Source organism: Centropristis striata, chromosome 7 (assembly GCF_030273125.1).
Source record: "Centropristis striata isolate RG_2023a ecotype Rhode Island chromosome 7, C.striata_1.0, whole genome shotgun sequence".
Classification (NCBI taxonomy): domain Eukaryota; kingdom Metazoa; phylum Chordata; class Actinopteri; order Perciformes; family Serranidae; genus Centropristis; species Centropristis striata.
Window position 1 is genome coordinate 25,724,678 of NC_081523.1, and position 23,987 is coordinate 25,748,664.

The following is a 23,987-nucleotide window of genomic DNA, read 5'->3' on the forward strand; positions in this document are numbered from 1 at the left end:
TTTTCATACTTTTTCTGTTAAATTTTCTTTTTTTTATTAATCTAGTTTTAGATATTGTTTTATTTTCACTGTTCATCTTACCGCTCTTTGTTGTTCCTTTTGCATATTTCTATTCTATTTATTTTGAACTCTCAATTTACTTATTTGATCAATGTATTCTGTCTGATTTAACATCATTGTATTGTATTTTTTCAATCTTCTTTGAGTGTATATTGTTATTCGTATTTGTATTTGTCTCCATTGTATTTATTTAGTTTTTTTAATTCATTTTTGTAAATTACATCTATTTTTAAATGTCATTAACATTTCATAATATTTTGCTAATGTTTTCTTTCAATATTATTATACATTTATATTTTATTACTAATATTATATTAATTTTAATATTATTTTCATAATGTGTCATTTGTTTAAACCTTATGCTTTATTTTCTTTTTTATATCTTATTATATTTAAAATGTATTCTGATTGCTTTATTGTAGTGTTTGTACTTTTTTTAAAGCTTTTGTTTTTGTTGTATTTTTAGAATCTTACTTTTTCTATTTTATTGTGACCCACGGAACAAATATGTAGTTTTTGCAATGTATATATAATGCTTAATGTATTCTGTTTTTTTTAATCTTCATCTATTTTGCTTTTTGACTTTATTCCAGTGTTCTTCTAATTCTTTATATTTAATTCCTTTTCTTTAATTTCATCATGTGATGAAGCTGAGGTTTTTTCTGAGAACAAATAAAAAGGAAGATCCTGGGTAATGTATATAAACTAACCTCTAACCTTGCATGTGTCCAGTTTTGTGTAATCTCACTCACTAAATGTTACATAATCCAAATTCACAGCCTTGCTTACTGTCATGCATCACAGCAGAAATAAAGTCTTTCTTGTGTAGAATTATACTTATTTGACTTATCTGTCTTTACAATGCTTTTGTTTTGGCGTGATGGTTTCACATATGATTCTTTTTTTAAATGTAATGTTTATGGAACCAGAAAGTTTCTTGAGATGGAAACTCTTTTCCAAGGGAGACTTGGCCAAGACGACACACCAGCTAAAGTTTAAAACAAGATAAAACACAACAGACAGCAGAAATACAATCATCAAACACGCAAGGACAAGACTCAAACTCAAATACAACAGTTGCATTCAGGTCTGATCTGCCTTTGATATACATGTAGATCTATCTAAATTAGGCTTTTTTTTCTACTTTTTCGACCACATAGGAGACCATATTTAAAAACCTAACAAACTAACCATGCGTACCCCAGTATGTTTGCTACCAAACTTGTCAGTCAAATGTATTCTAATTGTGTCTACAAAGAAGAAGTCAGTAGTTGTGAAATTCTCTGAATAACACTCTGTAGTAACCACATTTTTCCTTCTTTTTCTATTACAGAGAAGAGCTCAACCAAGTGGAGATTGCCGAGAACTGACACCCCATAATCTCCAGTCAGCTGACTCAAACAATCAGTGCAAAAGTGGTTGAATAAAAAGTCAAAACATTAAAAAAAAGTAACTTTTACTTTTAAGGTGTATGATTTACCTAAGTTTTATTTTAAACGTATATAAATCTTTTACTTTGATATATGACCCAAATTCCAAAAAATGTTGGGATGCTGTGTAAAATGTCTACAACACAATAAATCACATTCAGAATTCAGAGGGTATATTTACAAAACAAAAAGTTTAACATAAAACATACTGTTTCTACAGCTTTAAAATTAATATGTATTAAAAAGGGGTTATACAGTAAGGTATTTTGGGAAATGAAAATGAAAAACTCATGTATATATATGTAGAAAAACCCTTTTGTGCCTTTATTGCTTAGTGTTACATGAAGAATCGAGTACACGATAAAATACTGATTCGGTATATTTTAAAAAATAAAAAAAAAATCAAGTGTTTACCAGTCTTCACAAGTAGCAGTATAGTATAGTAGGTATAACTAATGAGACAATTGAGAAAAGCATTACCTTTATTTTCTCAAATACTATACATGAAAACAAAGCTTGAAGTGGGTGTTGTTTCATTTACACAATAATGAACCTTTGTCAAGAGTTGTAGTGTGTAAAAAAAACTACCTCAGTGTTTTTGTTTTTATTAACCCAGCCCACCCACATTCACACTCACTAACTAAGATTCAGTGGAAAATGTTTAATAGTGAATAAAAGACATTAAAATCCCTTTAAATCAAGCAACTGTTATTTGTTGTTTTTCAGTCAAAATTGAAATATTGGAATTTTAATACATATTGCATTTATACAAATATACATAGGGATATACAAGATCACAGGATATTTGGACAGGGTTATTAGATCATACATCATTTATGGACATTTTCCTGTGAGATAACATCATTGTCTTGACTTAAATGACACTGAATGATATTATAAAGAGAGGGCAAATGGAACGTGTTTGTTCGCACAGTTTTATCTGTCAGTCAAACAAAAACTGCTGGTAGCAGTCCGTCAGGTGGAGTGAGAGACTCACAGAACAACGTACACGAAGAGCGCCATGATGGCAGCACTGATCAGCCCAGAGATAGGAACTGTGACAAACCAGGCGATGAAGATGTTCCTGAACAGACGCCAGTCAACTGATTTCCTGGAGCGCAGCCATCCCACAGCCACCACAGATCCCACCTGCGTCGACACAAAGTCAGATGTGACCATTGGATTCATGAATATAGAATATTTCATAACTTCATAAGCTAAACCTACTTTAAATGATCATATTCACTGAATACGGTCAAAGGTTCAGAGATTTGTTACCTTGCAGTGGGTTGTGCTCACAGGAAGACCAACATTGGATGCCACAACAACTGTGATTGCTGAAGCCAGCTCAATGCTGAATCCACTAAAATATAAGAAAACATGTTAGTAAGCTTCAACTATCAGATGGAAGACATTTTCAAATGGGGGGCCAGGCTGTGGTCACATTTTGGCCCAAACTTCAAAGGATTAGCATAAAGTGGGCATGTGGGGGACTTGTGTGTTCTCATAGAACCCATTTTAATTCTGATATCTTGAGGTCAGAGGTCAAGAAACCTCTTTGAAAGTGGGGATGTTTTCCCTCGCAAAAATGTAGCCTAACTTATTTAAGCTGCTCTCCTCATTCTTTCCTTTTACTTTTAATATGTACTGCAGGTGCCCTTATAAAGTGTGTGCTGTTGCATGCAGTATTCACATAACTGGGACATGGTACTTCATCAGAACATGGGGCCTTGAACTTTGACTCCATCGTTCATTAATATGCTGCACAGTGAATGCCTAGAGACATACTAAATATTTTTCTGGTGCACAAAATAGCATGGTAGTATGGGTATGGGAAAGCAAAGTCATTTATTTTGGTGCCAGAGGTGGGTCAGGCTTAATATAATGGGCTCCCCCACCTCTCCTGAGAACCGCCATTGCTCAATATGTGGCTTACCTGGAGGGTGTAATGGGTGTGAGGTCTTTGCCCATGGTCTGCATCACTCTTCGTCCCCATACCCAGAGTCCAGCGCAGATGCCCACTCCGCCGTAAAGAAGCAACCAAATGGGTGTTGGAGCATTGGACGCCACAGAGCCGCTCTCATACAGAAGCCACAGAGCAACCAGAGGACCAATGGCATTGCTAGTGATAAAAATGTCTCATGAAAGTACTCGAACTAGTACTAGAATAAACAGCACATAAACAAATCCCACAGGAGAAAAAAACGGCCTTGCCTACCTCACATCGTTCCCTCCGTGAGCAAAGGAGCCAAAGCACGCTGTGAGTATCTGCAGGAACTGGAAAAGCAAAGAGACAGCTGGTTGGTCGACCTCCAGTTCATCCTCCTCCACAGTGAGGTCCCTGCCAGCTTCCAGAGCCACGCTCTCTTCCTGGACCGCACTCCTATTGGTCACAGCTGAGCTGTAGCTGCTGTAACTGTCCACCCTCGGCCTTCCCTGCAGCCCACCATCCAGGTCCTTGTATTTCGGATCCCCTTGAATGCCATAAATAGCCATGGTGTAGGAGGTGTAGCTGTTGTTCCTCCTGATGGGCCGCTCCTCTGTGTCACTGTCACCAATGCAGTCACCGACCTTCGCCATGTGAAGCTTGTGTAGCAGGTCTTTGTAAAGACCAGAATCTTTGTGGATCGTGTGTGACCGTCCACTGTGCGGATCAGTGATCATCATGGGGCCAAAAGTCCCATTCAGTCCTATGAAAATAAATTATTGGAAGGCAATGGGTCACCTTGGTCAGAATAACTTGTGGTTATGGTAAAACCAAACTTTATCAGATAAAGCATAAATTTGGCAATTAATTTCAAGCCTTTCACGTCTCACCATTGCTGATGTCCAAATCTTTGGTTTCCATGTCATTATTGTCCAAATCAGCTTCCTCTGAGCCTCCAAGTTTGAAAGCAACCTTCTGACTCTCCACAGGAGGAGTCTGGGGCTGAGGCTCATGAGGAGTTGAGGGCTGCTCTTCTGGCGCAGGATTGCTGGAGTTCTGCTCCATCAGTGGAGTTTGACAGGGAGCAGCAACTGTTTCTTCTGTAGTACATTACAATGTTCAACTGAGATTGAGTATGTCACATTTTAGGCAAAACTTATACAAACATGTTTATACAAGACAAAAGGTTGAATCTACCTTGTTCTTAACTAATCAAGAATTTTGCAATTTTAGCCAAAATAACTTTTCCAACACGTTCTCATTCCCAACTCGTCACATACAGGGGCTTGGTCAGGACCCCTTGGCGTCACTGATTAAAGCACTGCGTACCCCTTTAGCAACATTTTATAAACTGCAGGGTAGTCCGAAAAGACTTCTTTTGGTAACAAAATTACTTAATTAGGTATAGGAATTGGGCTTTGGGCTAAAAAAAATTGACATGTGATGCAACTTAAGTATGTGATATAACTTTACTGATCATCAAACATCCATTAATAGGCTTTTATTTGCTTCAATCACTGAACTCAAACAATGTATGTGTTGGACGGGAATTTATAAAGGACATGAAAGGTTGGGAACACTATTACATTCTTCAGTTAAACCATAATGACTATCACTTGTGAAAAAAGTAGGCAATCAAATTACAAATAATTAACATGATCTACCTCAGGGAGAGACTTAGGCTAATCCTAATTAAAGTCTGATTTGATTCTGTTGATCGATGGATACTTGCAATCCCTCTCTGTTGTTTACATACTGGTAAATCTGAATGAAGTATATTGCTCATGATTTCAGCAAAATTAACTGAGTGATTGAATTGTCGAGAACCTAACCGATCTAATGGTGTGGAGGATGTGCATATTAACAAATGTTTGAACATTTATCATTTATATTCTTATGCCAGATCTAACCAGGTTAGAACTAGTTCAAGCAAGTCACCAGTGACCTGAGGGGTTAGGAACTGCTTAGCAGCTTCAATAGTATATGCAAGTTGGATTTCAGCCAATCCTTTAGAGCAGCCCTGCACATGCAAAACAGACACTAAAGAGGTACGTTGAGCATCATAGTTTGATATGCATGGCCACTGACAAAGCGTCCGTATGTGATGGGTTGAAAGTGAGAACGCCTTGATTTTCACTTAAGAGCAATAAGCATATGTCTATTTTTTTATTCAAAATGCATTAGTAAGTGAAAGTCTGATAAAATTTACTCACTTTTGATTTTCTTCTTGAGGTATGGACAGACAACGAACCAAACGACCAAAGCTGTGACGAAGGCACAGCCCAGCACAATGCACAGTGTACCCCACCATGGCACTCTGTCAAAACCCAACACTGTGCATACGAGACAGGGACATGAGAGAGAACACTGTCTCAGATAATAACAAACAGAAACTCAACTGCACCTTTCATTTATTCACAACTGATGCTGCTCCTTTCAAATTAGTGGCAAAAAACTGTTAGTTTGTTGCTATACTGTTATGCCTTCTTTTAGAGACATTGCAACATCTATCAGGTCCTTGACATATTGACCGTTGTGAAAAAAAACCCACATAATTTTTCCAAAGCAGCCAAATTTTTGCTGTCTCACAAGTTGTGGGCGAAATGTCTCAATGGCTTGCTCGAGTGTGTCAGTATGCTACAGATAACAGTTTAAGCAAGAGCACACACTACACCAATCAGATAGTGTTCCTAAGACCAGACTTGCAGCCCAGTGATAATATAATCTGTAAAGTAGTAGTCATTTTTTTTGAATGACAACACAAAATAGCGACACTGCCGTTGCTACAACTGTCACAATAAAGCGGCTTTGTGCAGGTTAGTATGACAATATTGAATTTCCCTTCACACACTGAACTTACCTGTTTGCTCATGTGGACAACAGCAGGCTAACAACAAGTTAAAAGCCACATAGTAAAAACAGCGGCTTTCATTATCAACATGGATGTGAAACCACAAACACTGTTGATGGAGAGGGTTGTAGGAATGGTTTTCTGTATGTGTCAGAAAATAAAAGGCTGGAACATGTGTGCAGTGTCAGTGTGAGAAGTGCACTCTGCTGTATTATACTGTAATTCTGCATAGCAGGAGTTATGGTGTGTTATATGTCTTGACGCACACACCGGCCTGCAGCCTTCAGTGAAGGGCCCAGGCCAGTTGACTTCTTGATAAGTTCAATCCTGTAAATGAAACAAAGAGGAGTGGAGATTGTCCATTTAATAGTTGTACCTTCCTTAAATTCCCATTTAAGTGGTTTTAGTTTATTCTTGTTGTTCTTCTGCAATCATGGTCTAAATAGTGTTTGACCTTTTTTATCACTGGTGTAATTTTAAACGGAACAGTTCATCAGACAGATATCTAACTGTAGATGTATTTTTGGTTGATTAAATAATGTCCAAAATGACCAAAACAAAAAACTAACTGCCATTTATTAATTAGTTGATTCCTCCTTTTTGTCACCTACTTTGTCCTAAGAAGAGTGTCATCAAATCTCTTCTGTGTCTCCAGTGACATTTATTCAGACCTCATCTTGCTCCAGGGGTTTCAACAGCTGCTGTGTGAATCAAAACAAGCATGTGTGTAGTGTGTGGACGTGGTACTCACGTGGTGCTCCTGTAAACATGATGGAGAAGAGGTTGATGCCCATAGTGATGGCGTAGAAGACAGGGAGAGCTCTGAGGCCGTTGGGGACAGGGTCAGCCTGTGGGAATCAGTGTGAGAGTGCGGGGGTTTTCAGCAGTTCGAACAAAGACACATTTTCCTAACTATACTTCTCAGATGGTTTCATTTAATTAGCTATCTGAAAACCAAATAGTCAAAACACATCAGCTATTGGTATGACGACAATTTGGCCAGTTGGGGGCAACAAACAATATTTCTGTGTATTTTTTCTTCTTTCCTACACCTTTAATCATCTCCAGACCCCTTGGATTTCTATTATGACCCTTTGGTTGGGGCTCAACCCTTAGGTTAAGAACCAGTGGACTAAATTAGTAGTATAATACAGTATATACACACACACAAACTGCTTGAGCACTTGATGCAGGAGTATAAAAAAATCTAACAATGTCATATATCAGTGACAAAATTATGTTTTCTGTAGCATTAGCAGTTATGTTTTGAATACTTTAAATATATGTTTATTATAGTCCCAATGTACTTTCACACAAGTGTCATTTTAAATGGAGTATTTCTCTATTGGCTTAACACTTTCTCCACCACTGGCAGTGATGATTTTAAATTACACTTATCAACCATGTACTCTGGTTAGTGTTGGAGTTTGGCTTACCTTGTTCAGAATGAATTTGCGAACTAAATAGAAAAGAATTCCTGACATGATGCCTGACAGCACAGGTGACAGGAACCAGGAGGCCACTTTGGATAGCAAAGACATTTGAAGAAAAAAGTATTAATGAGCTTTTAGCTATTAGTTATTTTATTTCAAAAGATACCTGTTGTAAAACATGAGGAACAACAACATATATTCACCAATGCGCAGCAGCTCCATCCATTTGACCCCTTGGTGACCTCTGGCTACCATGGAGAAGCCAATTGTGGCTCCAACAATACAGTGGGTTCCAGAAATGGGGAGCTTTAGGAATGATGCAGCCAGCTGCCACACAGCAGAGCCTGCGGGACAAAAACATTGTTCTCACAATCAGAAAACTCATAAGGCAAATATCTTCTTTACTTTATTTTTATTGCACTATTCCAGCAAGTAAAAAAAATGTATGTCAACTATTATGTGAGCACTTACCGCACATTGCACTTATTGATCCTGCCATCAGGACGTGTTCAGAGCCGTTGTACATCTGCACGTCAATGATCCCCTTTCGGATGGTCTCGCTGACTTTGGCGCCCAGCAGCACAGAGCCTACCGTCTCAAATATTGTGGCCAGGATGCAGGCCTGGCGCAAGGTGACCACTCCAGAGCCTACTGCTGTCCCGAAGGAGTTGGCCACATCATTGGCCCCCACAGAGAAAGCCAGGATGAAGGCAATGATGAAGCCTAATACCAACAGCCACAAGTAGCCTGTCATGGTAGACTGAGAGGCCAGAGCCACGGTAGCGGCAGCAGCCAGGGTTGCTAATGTAGTTGTATCCATCACTGATAGCAATAAATGTATTTAAGTTGTTAAACCAAGCCAATTCACTGTGGTTTGATGGGGATTAATGAGGTAGTATGTGTTTATATACAAAATTCTATCACAAAATGGATTAAAAAACCACTTAGTTCAGTCCTAGAAGCGCTAATGGAAATAAATCAAAATGTATTGCTAGCTAGGTATGTAGGGTTTGTCTGTAGGCTTCATTATAAAATGACAGGGTATAGAGATGGGTGAGACATCCATTGTGACAGTGAGCCACTGATGATACACACTGCAAAAACACAGAAGTGCACAAGTTAGTGGTTAATACTCCTTATTTACTGGTTCACAAACAAAGTTTAGTAACATATTAACAAGACCAAAAGTAGCTGACGAGACCAAACAGCATGCATCACTTTGTTCTGCAGGCATGATTTACTAGTGAGTGCTGTGGTAGAGGGAAGTCGTTATGATAAAGCGTTTTATGGGTTATCAGTCGTAAGTCATTACTGGGGTGAGCCACATTAAACTTTGGCATCAGACTGCTAGAACGAAACATTACTGTGGAGTCATCTATCTGAGCTGCAGAGAAATTAAACAACCAACACGGGAAGAAGTTTAATAACAAAATTATTTTCATGACAAAAACAGGAAGAAGGCCTTCATAAAAGATGCATAAATGTACCGGTTTTATAAACATTAATTAACACCAAACGCTCAGAATATTGTAATCTTTTTTTAAATATTTGTTGCATTATGTAATCCCATCAAATCTAACAATTCATACTTAATTGTATTTCATACTATTCATTCAATATATTTTGTGTCTTTTAGTGTTCTTTAAGATGTTTTTTAAGAATTATATATTTTTATTACATAATCCATTCTAACACATTTCCATGCATAAGCAGGAGGCCACTGCAGGCTTACTGACTGGAAATGTACACAAAAGTGGACATAATATGTGCAGGATATCCCAATTCCTTCTGATAACCAGTGGTGTAATTCGGTAATCCACATAACATGGTACAGTTATAACATGTCCGAAATAACAAAATACATAAAGATAGATCCCCAGCATGTCCCTCTGGTGCCTAAACAAGACACTTAACTTCCATATTTGCATAATGACATATGGCAATATATTAGTTTTAACTTTTTCCAAAAAGCACAACATCTAAAGTGGTTTTAAATTATAGAAATTTTATAGAAATTAAAGGTTACCATGTTTAATTGTGTCCGTGTAGCAACATTCAACAGGTTCACTCATAATTATAGCACCTTAAAAATTCCCGTTGCGTAGCAAACGCACAAATAAATCCACTTAAAACTTTAAAAAGCTGCCAATAATTGGCCTTCTCAGTAATTTTGAATAAACTCACCGTCTTTACAGAAACTGGCAATGTTAATCTCCTAAGTAGCTGTTGCATAATTCACATGCAGCGACAACACAGAGAGGAAAAAGAAGAATGAGAGAGCAGACAGAGTCAAATACTTACATGTGAGACCAAAGTATGTTTTTCGCTGCGTGTTTGGGTCCGACGCACGTCGTGTGTCACTAACAGGTGAGCAGCTCCGTCATTAGCGAGCTCTGTACAAAGTAAAAGGATGTTTTTCGTGGTTGTCAGGAGAGGAGGGGTGTGTGAAATGTTTGGTCTCCTGTTGTAAGTTGGTTTATATATTGAGCTGGTGGAGTGCACGCCTTTCCAGTCTGGTCATGAGACCTCTGCTGCCTAAAGCTAAACATTAAGTTGTTTGTTGACAGGGGGAAATAATTACAGTTGTCTTTGATTATGTTGCTTTGTTGCATATGAAAACGAAATCCCCACAAAATATGTTTTCCCCACCACAATGGAGACACACAAGTGCCTATTGTTTTGCCTAAATATATCTTCTGGCTCCTAAAGAAAAAATATTTCAGGTTCCAGTGTGTTTATGGTAATCAGGGTTTATTATTGTAATATTAGCAATATTCCCATAATATCCCCGGATACTATGTATAGTTTTGCGTATTTTGTGTAAATACAAATAAGAAAGATAATATGCACATGCAGCTTAGACTAAAATCTAAGTCTACCAATGAGGAGCTGATCTGATGTGTTAAAGTGACCACAGGATGATCTTTTTTATTTAAATAACAAACATGGCCTCCACTCTGGTGCCACCTAGTGGCCAAACGGATTATTATATATTTCTAAAAACAGGTGCTTCTCCATTTTCATCCATGCAGGCTATATTCAAGCTAAAAACTTGTTTTTAAGGCTCATTTTCTCTTTTGTGATGATATCTCTATGAATGTGAGAATATCAATGTTGAAGGGACAGTTCACCCCCTAATAAAACAATAACACCTGCATGCCATATAGTCTCATTATATTTGAGAGAAGGCCGATATCTTCAACACTTGACAACTCACGCCGGTAAGGGAAAAAAATATTTTGATTGGGGGGCCCCTGTAATGAATTCCCAACACAGAAAAACGCAATGTGTCACATTATAATTACACTGAACAACAGTTTCGGCTGTAGAGAACCACCTGTCGTGTGTATAGCTCATTAAGCAAGTGTAGCTGAGCAGAACGTGAAGCAACAGTCTAAAACTATGTTACTGATCAACCTGATATTCAGCAGTCACTTTACTGATAAACTCCCCAAGACCATCAGAGCAACTTCCCCGTCAGCAGAATCCACTCTCTTCTGAACTGCTACACTGCCTCCAAATCTGCTGATGAGTTCCTCTTCATTACTCATTTATTTGGTGCCTGTTGGATGATGTAGTTTGGCTTTAAGACACAAATGCTACCCGTGTGGAATATTTTGACCTTTCCAAAGCATGTGACAAGTGAGTCACAACTCTACTTAAAAAAAAACCCATTATGGTGGCGGAAGTAGTCAGCAAACTTTTAGACTGTTCTACATGTCAGCTATTTATATGTGCATCAGATTATCCTCTATATTGATGTCAGTTCAAGTTGGTAGACTGATGTTGGAAAAATGTCTTGTTGCATTTTATCAAATGGCAAAAATGGTGTTATATAATCTTTAAAAAATAAGATAATCGGACCAATAATACATGAATACAATACATAGCAAAAGCAAATACAGAAAAGAGAGATATTTGCGGTGTTCATACATACATAGTTGTGCACACCCATATATACATGTCGTCAATCATCAATGACAAAAAGCATCCACTTAATTGCGCATTAATGCCATTATTTATCTTAAAGAGTTTTTTTTTTTTCCACTAAGCATTCTTATCCTGAAAAAGAAGGCCATTTGATGTGATGTTATGTCACTTAACTGACATGGCGTGGTTGCAATGTTTGTGAGGTTTTGTTGTTATGGGTGGATTATGAGACAATGGGCCCCTGGGGACAAACGTGCAAAAGGCCCCACCACCTCTCCTAAAAAGGAACAAGGCAAACAGATTTTATAGTTTTTTAGTCTTGTTTTGTTGTTGTGTTGTGCATGAACAAGCTGGGCATAACACTTTATGGTAATTTTTGGTGTCTTTGTGGTAATTTTATGTCTTTTGTGTATGTTTGGGGTTTTTATTTTGCTCATTTTGTGTCTAATTTCATATCTCTTTTTGGTAGTTTTGTGCCTTTTTTAAGTCATTGTGTGTCTTTTTAGGTCAGTACATGACAATCCCATTCAGTAATCCATCCATGTTTGTTTCTTAAGATATTACAGTTGAAGTTAAATAAAATGCAGCTGCATTAACAGAACTTTCACACATAAACTAGGAATAAAGCTGTTAACAGGAGTATTTCATATCATATTTACTTGGTTGAATAAAGCTGCCAGTTTTAAAATGTGAACACCCAGCGGTTTCAAACACTTATCCCAGATTGTTATCTTTGATCATTTAAATAGAGAGGTTGAACAAGATCCTTGAAAATGAATCATGCACTCCTGCACAATAACACAGTCATTCCATGCAATCATGTTCTCATGAGATTAGAGCTGTAATTTTAATTATTTACAAAATGCTTCATGCTGTGTTGACAGTGATCTAACTTTTGAAAGACCAGACAAAGTGCAAAAACTTTCCCAGATGGTTTGGCGAATCATCTTACCATTGTGCATCCTTAATTACATACCGTCACAGTAAAATGTTGTTTTCTGTCGCTTTTGAGGTATTCAAAATTGTAATTATCTTTCATTGTTGCCTCAAGCAACAATGCACATTTGTTTTGCAGTAGCTTGAGAAGTTTTTCTGTTAACATTCTCATGGCCATGTAGCATTAGAACTCCCACTTTCAGCTCAGCTTTACTAAACAGTGCAGCAAAAGCTGAACGCATTTCATTCATATCATCTAGCAAACATGCATATAACTATGGTTTACTGCATCAAATACAGTGTATCTATCAACAAATAAAGGTATTTAAATCATCATGAAATTTAATTTACAGACCTTGAAATGATGCGAGACAAAGTAAATATATATACTCTCTAGTCACAGAATTATATCTTATGTTATTTTCTAACATACGATGTGAACTGGAGAGTTTTGAAATAAAAACTGATGTAACCTGTTTTGGAGTTGCCTCCTAGTGGTGTACTGAGCAAAGTATTTTTCTCTCTCAAGTTTCTAAAGGTCTCTGTGTCAAGCGAGATCTCTCAGTCAACAACAAGCTGACCTGCCGAGCCGTGTTTTCAGTTGTCTGTGCTCTTCATCATGCAACATGAGCCCATTTGTCATTGACAGTGTCGGCTGTTTAAGGTTTGCCGAAATGCCTCTAGATGGCATCAATGCCCCTGTTCAGGTTACTCTGCATAATGAATATACGCCATGTGGAAATACCAGTTTCAAAAGTAATAACCAGCAGTTTGATTATTATTTGCTCTTGTATGAATGAACTTGCTGCAAAATCTGTTTGATGTAAACTTTATGTTAGTGCATGGTGGATTTTAAGAGGTTTTGTGCAGATGTCTAAACTCAAACCACTAAGTGACATCAGCTTGTACACTTTTAATGGTTTACCTTAACTATTTTATTATCAAAACACATTAAATCCACATTTTCCCTCATTTCCCTTCCTGATTTAGATCTCTCTTCAAAAGCTGCTCTTCAACTTGTCAGAACACTTAAGTTATTCCCCACACCTTTAGAATTTACCAACTCTGTAATTTTAAAGACAGAAGCTTTGGAATTTTTTTTTTAATGTGGCTTATCATATTTAAAGTAAGACAAGATAGAACATGCAAATAAGCAACTGAAGAGCAGTGCTGGTTCTCATGCTCAGGCCTATTTTAGCCCAACCCTTCCTTCCCCTCTTCCCTCCCTCCTATCCCTTGCCAAACAGGATCTGTAGGATCTTACAGAGTCATTTTCTCAGGAGACAGGAATGTCAGAAGACAAACCTGGTGCCTGCTGGAACATGCACCCTACATTCCCTCAAACTTACAGGAAAAAGTCCCGAGTGTGTTGCTCATACCTCCATTTAATTTCCACTCAGTGTGTGGCAACTCGCAGTGTAAGTGCCATGTATGCACCGGACGTGGTGCAGACGCACATTGACTCACAAAATGAAATGAGGTTGTCTGGTACAACACCCTGCCCGCTTCTTATAATGTGTCAGTCGGTTCATGACCTTCAACTTTAAAAGGAATATTATTTATTTTGTGACATCCTTAGCTTCTCTTTTTGAAGAAATTCCAACAAAAATAATTTTAATTTAATCTCATTAATAATTACAGCCTGATTAAAGAGACATGGTATCAGCATATTTATTTTGCAATATGCACCAATTTGAAAAAAAATGTTTTTATAATGCAAAAAAGGATGTTTGGGGTGATTTAGATATTATAATAGCAATTTATTTTGAATTATGCTTTATCTAAAATGTCAGCAATTGACTGATACTGAACATACACTGTTTTTTTATTTATTTTATTTGTATTTATTCTGTATTTAAACGAGTCAGCAATTGACTGGTTATGGACATGCAGACCCTGAGGTGTATCTATTTTTTTCATTGACTGAAATGGTCCACAATGTACTGATACTGAATATACAGTCCTGAAATTTATTCATTTTATTTTTAATAATCTTTTTTTTTTTAATCAGTTTTCAGTTCTAGTATTCATAGTATGTATGATTTGAATTGGGACACATACACATAGAAGAGGTTTAAAACCAGTATTGTTCTCAATACCCTATACCAGTCAGCTGTGTTTGTGATGTTTCTTCCTTTGTGTGTTTTCCTTTTCAGATTTGTCAGATAAAACTATACAAATGTGCTTTAACAAATGACACAAAGAAGAAATTAAATAATTTTCAAGATTTTTTATTTTTTCAAAGTCTTTTAAAAAAATCTCTTTTGTGTACAGCTGATAAGCACAATATTATACAGCAGATAGGCTAGTCATTTTGACTATAAGGAACCCAGGTGTAATCAGAGCATAAATATAATACAATGAAATTGTGGCATTAAAAGAACAACACAAAATCAAAGAAATGTTAAGGATTATCTGGCTGATTTTTCAATCATCCCACATCACCATCTACAGTATCTCAGGTATTCAGATGCTATCAACAAGCAGAGGACAGAAATGTAACAAGACATGGACATCCAAATGATTGCTACATTCATCTGCATCAATGTGTCTTAGATTTGGACACACAGAGGTCCAAAGTGACAGCACCCCTGCATCTGTTAGCTCGCACTCTCAACACTAGCGCTGGCATTTCCATTGCTCGACAAGCAGAGCTGCACGCAGTGAAATGTTAAAAGTCACAGTTTCTTCCCATATGAGAGATCGTTTCTGCTTTAATTCACAGACCAATGGCTGGAGGTTGGCGATGAGCTGCTGGTGGACTCTTTGTGGGACGGATTCATGCTGTGGCTGTAGGTGGGGGAGTAAGTGACGCTCGGACTGCTGGGAGGTGTTGAAGAACAGGAGGAAGACTTGGATTTAATCTGCAGCCACTTGTCTCCCAAAGCCTTGGCAAAGTGGTCATCGACAGACACGCTGATGGAGAGCTGCTGGGAGCGAGCTTTCTGGTAGTTCACTCCGAGGCTCCTCTGGAAATGCTCCTCGACCACGTGGTCATAGTTGGATTTGGAAATCACTGGAAGAGAAAGAATGAATAACAACACACGCCTCGGTGAGTCAAGGAAAGTGAGCGGATATCAACTTTATGACACGTGTGTGACGACTAGGGAGTGACCGTCTAGGTGGTGGATGAGATCATTCACAGTGTGAGACTGACCTGATGAGGGGCTCCTGTGGACATCAGATCTGCAGGAGGGGTTTCTTGATGAGGAGACGCAAGTGATCACAGAAGGTCGCATCTAGAAACAAAAAGAAAAAAAGGATGGGTCATTAATCAAACTAAAGAACACAGATTTTTTTTTTTTTACAAAGTAATCCTGATTTTTGTTTTCTCCTCATCCCATAACATTCTTAAGATCACAAATTTAAACCTGCACTTCATCTGATTACAAGGAAATGGTGTACAAAGTTCAATGTGAGAAACAAATTAATTTGAAAACCGATTAAACTGGTTGGGTTTGCCCATGAAAGTCAGATCAGTCCCAGTGCGGTGGCACATGCAGGTCAAAGAGAGAGCAGTTTGTTTGGTCTTGTTGATGGAATTCTTCCCTCCATTGCACACATTTTCTCCCTGAATCCGGCTGGATTGCATAGCTAGAACAAGCTTAGGCCTGCATGCACTCTTGGAAGAAGAACTGCCTGTGCAGTTGGATTCACTACAGACTACAGATGGGGAACGTACCACTGCTGTGGGTAGCCTGGAGCTACACTGAGACTACAAAGGGGCAAAGAGTACTGCCGTGAATTTTGAGAACATGTTGATGACACAAGCAGCATATGTTTTGGTGAATTACCTGGGTTTGAGAGGGAGCAGAGAGTTTAGTCTTGTCCTCTTTGCTTTCAGGGTCTTTTCTCGGTTTCTTGATGAGGGCAAGTGGTTCATCCATGACTGGTGCGTAGTACACATGGGGGGGCAGAGGGCTGGTGGGGCTGGGTGTTGGACTCCAGGTTGACGTGGGGCTCTGTGGCCTGTTGAACACCGGCGCTGGTGCTGCTCTCTGGGCAGCTCTACCACTGCTTCTGCTCAGCGCACGCTCTCGTCTGAAACATTCACAAAAATCACAAAAATTGAATTAATCTACATTTTAATATTGAACTTCTATTGTAAATGTGAATAAAACCAGTTCACCAACCTCTCCTCCAATGTTAGACCTCTCTCGTGGCTGCGCTTGCGTTTCACTGGATGCACTATTGGCGCTCGGGCCCGGTCATTTGCGAAATGTCTGTATCTGTCTTCGCTCCTGAGGTGGGGCTGACCTGAAAAATAAAAATGAAAGTGCTGAATTAGAATAAGACACTTTAGAATGGTGTTTTGCAATGGCTCACTTTCCCAGAGCAAAATCTAGAAGAAAAAAAATGGCCATTTACTGGCACTGATGATTTTACAACTGTAACAATGGCACTCGGAGATGAGTAATTGCTTGTTTTGATCCATGACATTGACCTGCATGACAGGTACTCGTGGGAAAATGTTTTTTTTTTGTGTGCCACCGTTAATTGTAAACTCCGTTAAGTTGTAGAACTCGATCTACCTGATCAGCAAGGGTTACAACACTACACAGCTGATTCAGTGCTAACGGTAAATGTTGTTTTTCTGCATAATTTTGGCATTCAGCCCTATCACACAGCCAGAAGGGCACAATCAACTGCTTTTGTCAGGATGATGCGCCACACATTTACCAGCTTTCAGACTCTGACGACCCTGATTTTGGGCGGCACCCATTTGTGAACCGCCATGAAAGTGAATACACACGTACACACTGGATTCTTGCAATTACACAAGTTGAAACACATCAACAAGAAGCAGATGATGTCATTGTGTTGCACTGTGCCCGCAAAATGATTTTCTGTGTTTTTATCGAAGGCAGATACATGATTTATTAATCAGCAGGAGTTTAAAACCCATTTGCTCTTGGAGCTCTTGCCTCATGTCATAACCTCACATGTTCATGCATACAGTAACAACACTAAGCATTGTTTGAAAATGGAATGGCAGCATAATTAGATTGTGTCCTATTGTTCAACTGTATACTCAGTTAACACTTGAAAATCCACATTGATGTGGCAGCGGGACTCCTTCAAAGCTCCTTCAACTGTATTCAAAATCAGTCATTCATCCATTGAAATCAAACAATGGGGGTGATTATGTGTTTTGAACTGTAAGACAATGGAAGCTGTCCACTGTCTTCACACCCGTAAATGCTCACTCCAATACACATTTCCTACTGGCTGAACACTCCAACACCTGTGAGCTACTCCTTCACACAGAGTGCCATTGTGGAGGGGAGGGGAGGGGAGGTGGAGGCAGGTATAACCACACCTATGCTGATTTTCTAATGCCTCGGGCATGGATATTTCTTCCTTGTTAGCAGAGGGAATACACAGCCTGACCTTCTGTTTGCTGTGTTTACTCAGATTGTATGGGTATCCATTAGAAACGCAGCATAGTTGTGAGTGACAACACAAATTACTGTAGTTCAGTCATGAAGACCTTGAAGTATTAATAGTGATTCCCTTATTAATTATAGTAACATATGAATCTACTTCTTAACTTCTCATTATGGAAAATAATCCATACATACGATACAAAACACATATTTCACAAAGTATATTTAAAAAGTTGAATGATGCTGTTAGTGTGTATCTTCCATGTGACTGTCATCACATCTGTGTATTTATATTTGATACGGTATCAACATGAATATAATGGGTAACTGTCATTGAAATTAACACAAATTATAGAAAGTTGTCACATGACACACGATCTAAACATATATAACAAAAACGGTATACACTAAAATAGAAACACTACAACAGATTCTTGTATCACTTTGATCGGTGGAAGTATTTGCTCTCTTAAAGCAACATGAGGCAATAAAAGAAAAGCAGTAATCAAAATTACCTTCTAAAATGTAGACCTTGAATCCACTGCTCATCCTGGTAATGTACTGGAAATTAGCCACAGCCATGTCTCCTTGTCTTCGCTGGAGTGAAGTCAAATACAGAAGAACACCTTGACTGCCGGAGTTTACGGGACACAATGAGCCTCAGTGATAGATTGTATTGGAAAGGTAATGAGATGCTGTGTCTGAGCTCAGCCAGGTAAAGTATCAGGTGAGTGCAGATAGGTGCAGTGACTTCCCTGTGACTCATTCCTCGCATTCAGATTGGCTGCCGTCGGGGCCAATCAAAGGCCGTCATTCACTCAGCCTTGTTATTGTCCTACAGGCGGAATGAGCTCACAGGTAGGCCAGTCTCAAAGGTAGAAAGTGCAGTTGCTAAATGTCACAGTACCACAGGATCCTTGTGATTAGAGAAGCTTTTTGTTTTATTCAACAATTTCTGTTGTACGAGAATACACCTCACGTTTTCACATGGCATCTTAGATTTCTCACTGATCCATGAAAAAAAGTGAAGTATGCCTTTTGTTTCCCTCCATGGAATCACCACCTGTCCCACTCCCCTCCCCTCCCTCCTTCCCTCCTAATCTGCAATCTCACCAAACTGCATTTTTTCGAGCTCTTAGCCCACCGGAGCTCCAGTCATTCCACTGACCTGCCCATACACGCTTACAGCTGTACTGTGAGCCTGCCTCACCAGTAATCCAAAGGCTTTTGTTGATGGCCAGACAAAGACTCCTAAGTCCTGAAAATGCCGCTGCCATGAGAACAATCTTGCCTGAGCATACTGAGGAGTAGAAAGTCTTTGGAGTCCACTTATTCACATACTGTGGCACTGGTACTATAACTGAGTATAATTAATATGTTGATATATGACATATGCAAACACATCAGTCATATAAATAATATGTTTGCACATTAATGCAATGACAATCAATAAACAATTATCATCTGTGCTGGCCTGTTATTGGCTGATATATTAGTCTGTTTCAATCATTTTAATACTTAATATAATTTTTATATCAGAGTGATAGCAGCTGCTAATGAAGACTGGTTCTAAAATGAAAAGGGATGAACATATAAAGAGCTTGCTGTGAACACGTGCATGAAATATTATGTTAAGCCCAATTTCAGCTCAACAGTGCCCCCTTACGTCATAAACTGCAATAAATGACATGCCATTAAAACACAGTAGGGCAGTGCCACGCATACTCAACAAGAATAGCAACGTGCGGTTTTCTGTATGCAAATCTTGAAAAACACATTTGCCTACTGACAAATTCCATCCAGTGTTTTCAAATATGAGGTTAAAAATGTATGGAACCTGTGGAACTATGGTTTTTCTAGTTTTGTAGCATTATTGCCCTTCAAAGAGCGAAGAAAGTACTTCCCCTGTTGATTTATTTACTCATTAGCAATTGAAAACTATCTTTTTATAGGTCAAACAAAATAACTTTTGTTTTTGTAAACACATTCTTTGAATTCTCATTTGATGCATTGTTTTCTTACTTATGTTTTATATAGCGTCCCAACTTTTTTTCTAGTCAGGGTTGTAAAATAAGCGAGATGATTAATGTATTAATAATGTGGTCTGTTTTAACAATAGGAATAGGACTCAACTCTGTCTAAACCAGTTGTTCCTCAAGATCATATATCACCAAAACCTTTTTCAACCTCAGAAACATTGCCCGCCTCCGTCCATCCCTCTCCCTTCCAGCTGCCCAGACCCTAAAACCTTTGAGTGTCTAGAAAAAGCACTATATAAATTGATTGCATTATTATTATTATTATTATTATGGGGGTGTGACCAACAGAAAAACATCTTCATTCTTTTTAATGATCCAATTTATAAAGATACAGATTTTTTCTGTTCTTAACAAGGATGTAGTTTTAATTATTAGAGCCTTGAGTATAATAGGCTTTTCAAACATACACATTTTTACCCATGTCCTCAAGTAAGAGTCACACAGATTACTTCACATAGATCATATACACAAACACACAGAAACACACAGAAACACACACACACACACACACACACACACACACACACACACACACACACACTAAGAATGTGCAAGACATTTAATTTTAAATTTCCTAAAAATGAATTGAATTATATAATGTCAGTATACTGTACTGTCATGTATTTTTCTGGGTGTGAAAGAGATTGATCTGATGTCCAATACAATGGACATCAAAATCAATTAAAAAAAATGTAAAAAATTATATATATTTTTAAACAGATATTTATAATCCATTTTCTTTCATCTGAAATACTTCAATGATATATATTTTTTTAATTATGAATTCTAAAAAGAATTCATTTTATTTTTTTGTTTTTTGTTTAATCAAATAGGGACTTAAGATACCAGATATTAACAAGGCAAAACATAGGCCATATATAGTAAAACAAATTATGAATTAATAGTAACAGTCATGATATTGTCTTTATATAGTAAATCAACAGGTACAACAACATATTGACCTTGTTTTATAGGGTTTTGGCTGCTCTTTGAGTGAGCTGTTACAATATTGTAAATTTACAGCAGTCAATATTGAGGCGTGGTCCGAAATAAACAAACCCACTGCTGAAATAGCAGCCATTTTGGACTGTAGAGTTTTACAGTCAATCAATAAATCATTTACTAAATGGACAAACTAATAAATTAGTTGAATGTAAAAGTCCAATATAAATGGTTGTCTTGTCAAAGCTTATTTAAATTCAATACTTTTTGCACAGAAAAGGTCGTTAAACATCTAATTTTAAGCTCCAACATAATTCTGCACTACAGTATGCATTTCAATTTCTTTATTGGTAAACAGAGAGATAATACTTATCTCTATCAGGAATTATTCAGCTGATAAAGGTAGGAAACACACTGAGCCGTGTGTACGGGTCCACTGTGTACATATTCAGCCAGCACAACACAGTGTGGTTTCCATAGTGGAGGCCTGCGGCTCCCTGGGGCTCTGTGATCACGGACTCTGGGTGTCACCAACAGATGGCGCATCTCTCACTATTTGTATTGACTGTAGAAAATCAAAAGTAACACGCTGTGTCAGTGGCCTGAAAGCCAAACAGTGAGCGTATGACTGCTGCATTATTGAACACAACAGGATGCAGTATCACATCCACACCCAGAAGCACCCCATGGAGTCAACAGCAGGCTCATGTCTGACAGAGAGCGACGCCCCTGTCACCCTGCTCTCATCAGCACCACCATCATATCCCAACACAGAGCTGTGTCAAGTCAGATAATCTCAGGCTGACCAGTACAGGAAGTTTAATAATGTTTCCTTTAAAGGGCTTAAAGCACTTAACAATGGCAAAAAATGGAGCTGCAACTCATTTAAATAATCTGATTTAGGGATTCAACTTTATTTTTTTTTAATATCAGTTATTCTGTTAATTATTTCATTATTTTAAAGTAATTTTTTTTGGTAACACTTTGATTAGGGAACACAAATTCAACATTAATTAGTTGCTTATTAGCATGCAAATAAGTAACATATTGGCTCTTAATTAGTCATTATTAAGTTTTTAATGCCTTATTCTGCATGGCCTTTTAATACAACCAGTAGGCCATTAACTAAGTAGCCACCTTCTCCAGACCTTTGACGTGACTGGTGGCTCCTTTGACATTACAATCTACCAATCCTAATCCAATCATCCAAAAGGAGCCACCAGTCACGTCAAAGGTCTGGAGAAGGTGGCTATTTGCCGTTTTGATGGTTTTGTTCACCGCTATGTACAGACTTATAAAGTCCATAAAGTAAAGCATATTAAGATCGGAACTCATATACAACAACTTCCTTACTTACTTCTAATAAGCAATACTTCTGAGGTTATTGAGGGAAAACTCTTAGTTAATGGCTTACTGGTTGTATAATAAGGCCATGCAGAATAAGGCATTAATACCTACTTAATAATGAGTAATTAAGAGCCAATATGTTACTTATTTGCATGCTAATAAGCAACTAATTAATGCGAATATGTATTCCCTAATCTAAAGTGTTACCGTAGCTTTTAGACACTTGTAAGAGACACTTGTCCAGGTCATTGTACTACCTGGATGCTGGTCGGCATGAAAGCTAAGCAATGTACTGCTGTGGACATAAGCAGCAGCAGAGTGTATTTTAGCCACCAAAAAAATCAATATCAGTTCAACTTCACACTATATTTGTGGTATTTTAACTGCTTTTCCCTTTCCATCAGACAGCCCTTTCTGACAAGGAACCAAAACCATTATATCCACCTATCTATGTTTCTTCAAAGTCACCAGGCTCAATTAACAAAAACTGTAATTTTACCTTGCAGAACACAGAAGTCGTCCCAATCGGGTAGTTTGTTTGTGTTGTTATGGGACTTTGGGGTTTTAAAGACAACAAAAAAAACAAACTAATGATTGAGACAGCAGCAGACGAGCAACTCCTGTATTCTGCAACGCAAAATTACTGGTGGCCTTCAAAGTCTGGAGGCTTTGACAAGATCATAGATGATTATAACTGATTAAAAAACACACATTTTTACCACCACTAAAAATCAGCACATCCTGTTAGCTACTCTGCCCTCTTAAAAATGGAAGTTTCCAGTACATGCAGAGACAATGTAATACCCTGCAGCAGAACGACAGACACTAAACTGAACTCAGTTAGAGACACTGGTAAAAAGTGAGTAATTAAGTTACTAATTCAAATTATATATCAAACCATAAAAAAATAAAGTATGACAAAAGTATGGAAAACATACCAAAACACATCACGTTATCATATGATGCACATCATAGACACAAGACTTACTTCATAGCATACACACATATATACAGCACTTCAAGGCTCAGGGTTCAGATCAGTAGTCATACTGAAAAGATTGAAGACAAAAAACATATGCAGATTTAAAGTACTGTCCACATCAAAAAGTCTAAATGCATGTGTCAAACAGTCTTATTGTAGCTGATGATTCATTATACAGCACAACTACACTTAAATCCATGATGACTTATTCAACTTAATCAACAGGAGGCTGAACATCCACGAAATGTGGTTCTTGCTCACTTTGTGTGTTACGTCAGCAATAACACAACAGCTTTAGTTTAGCACATAATAACATCAACTACTGCACAGCAACGAGTTAAATGCAGGTAAGCGTCACTGTGAGCAGAAGAACCAGCAGAAAGGAGCAATATTATGTTACTTAATGACGATGCGTAACGCTGCGACTATTTATAAAACGTGATAATCAATTACACAGAACTCACCATCTCAACGGTGCCGCTGAGTCCACAACTGCACGTGACGTTGCGAAATTATAATTCCTTATCGACACTGCGATATCGTCACCCTGTTAAAATAATCGCCTAATTTATTTTTTCAAGTTTTGCAGGAAACACAAAAAACTTCACCAAAAGTGTAACATATGACATTAATTGATCATTTCACTCAAAAATGATGTAACAAAGGATGGCTATTGGCATAGTATTAACACTGTGTGTAAATTATGTTACTTAAGAGAAATAA

General features: G+C 37.9%; 2 protein-coding genes across 2 annotated transcripts; both read right to left on the reverse strand.

The window, feature by feature from the left end:
* Nucleotides 1–1,793: 1,793 nt before the first annotated feature.
* Nucleotides 1,794–23,771, reverse strand: slc20a1a (solute carrier family 20 member 1a). The gene is made up of 12 exons (XM_059336864.1): nucleotides 23,729–23,771; nucleotides 10,003–10,094; nucleotides 8,173–8,795; nucleotides 7,905–8,045; nucleotides 7,705–7,790; nucleotides 7,020–7,116; nucleotides 5,631–5,750; nucleotides 4,308–4,517; nucleotides 3,709–4,180; nucleotides 3,427–3,612; nucleotides 2,769–2,853; nucleotides 1,794–2,639 (listed from the first exon to the last, which is right to left on the reverse strand). The coding sequence occupies exons 3-12, from the start codon at nucleotides 8,519–8,521 to the stop codon at nucleotides 2,484–2,486; spliced, it is 1,902 nt and encodes a 633-aa protein (XP_059192847.1). The 5' UTR covers nucleotides 8,522–8,795; nucleotides 10,003–10,094; nucleotides 23,729–23,771; the 3' UTR covers nucleotides 1,794–2,483.
* vgll4l (vestigial like 4 like) lies at nucleotides 14,799–18,826 on the reverse strand. The gene is made up of 5 exons (XM_059336865.1): nucleotides 18,470–18,826; nucleotides 16,701–16,824; nucleotides 16,362–16,608; nucleotides 15,725–15,806; nucleotides 14,799–15,583 (listed from the first exon to the last, which is right to left on the reverse strand). Exons 1-5 carry the CDS (start codon nucleotides 18,534–18,536, stop codon nucleotides 15,282–15,284), a joined length of 822 nt encoding a protein of 273 aa, XP_059192848.1. The 5' UTR covers nucleotides 18,537–18,826; the 3' UTR covers nucleotides 14,799–15,281.
* Nucleotides 23,772–23,987: the final 216 nt, after the last annotated feature.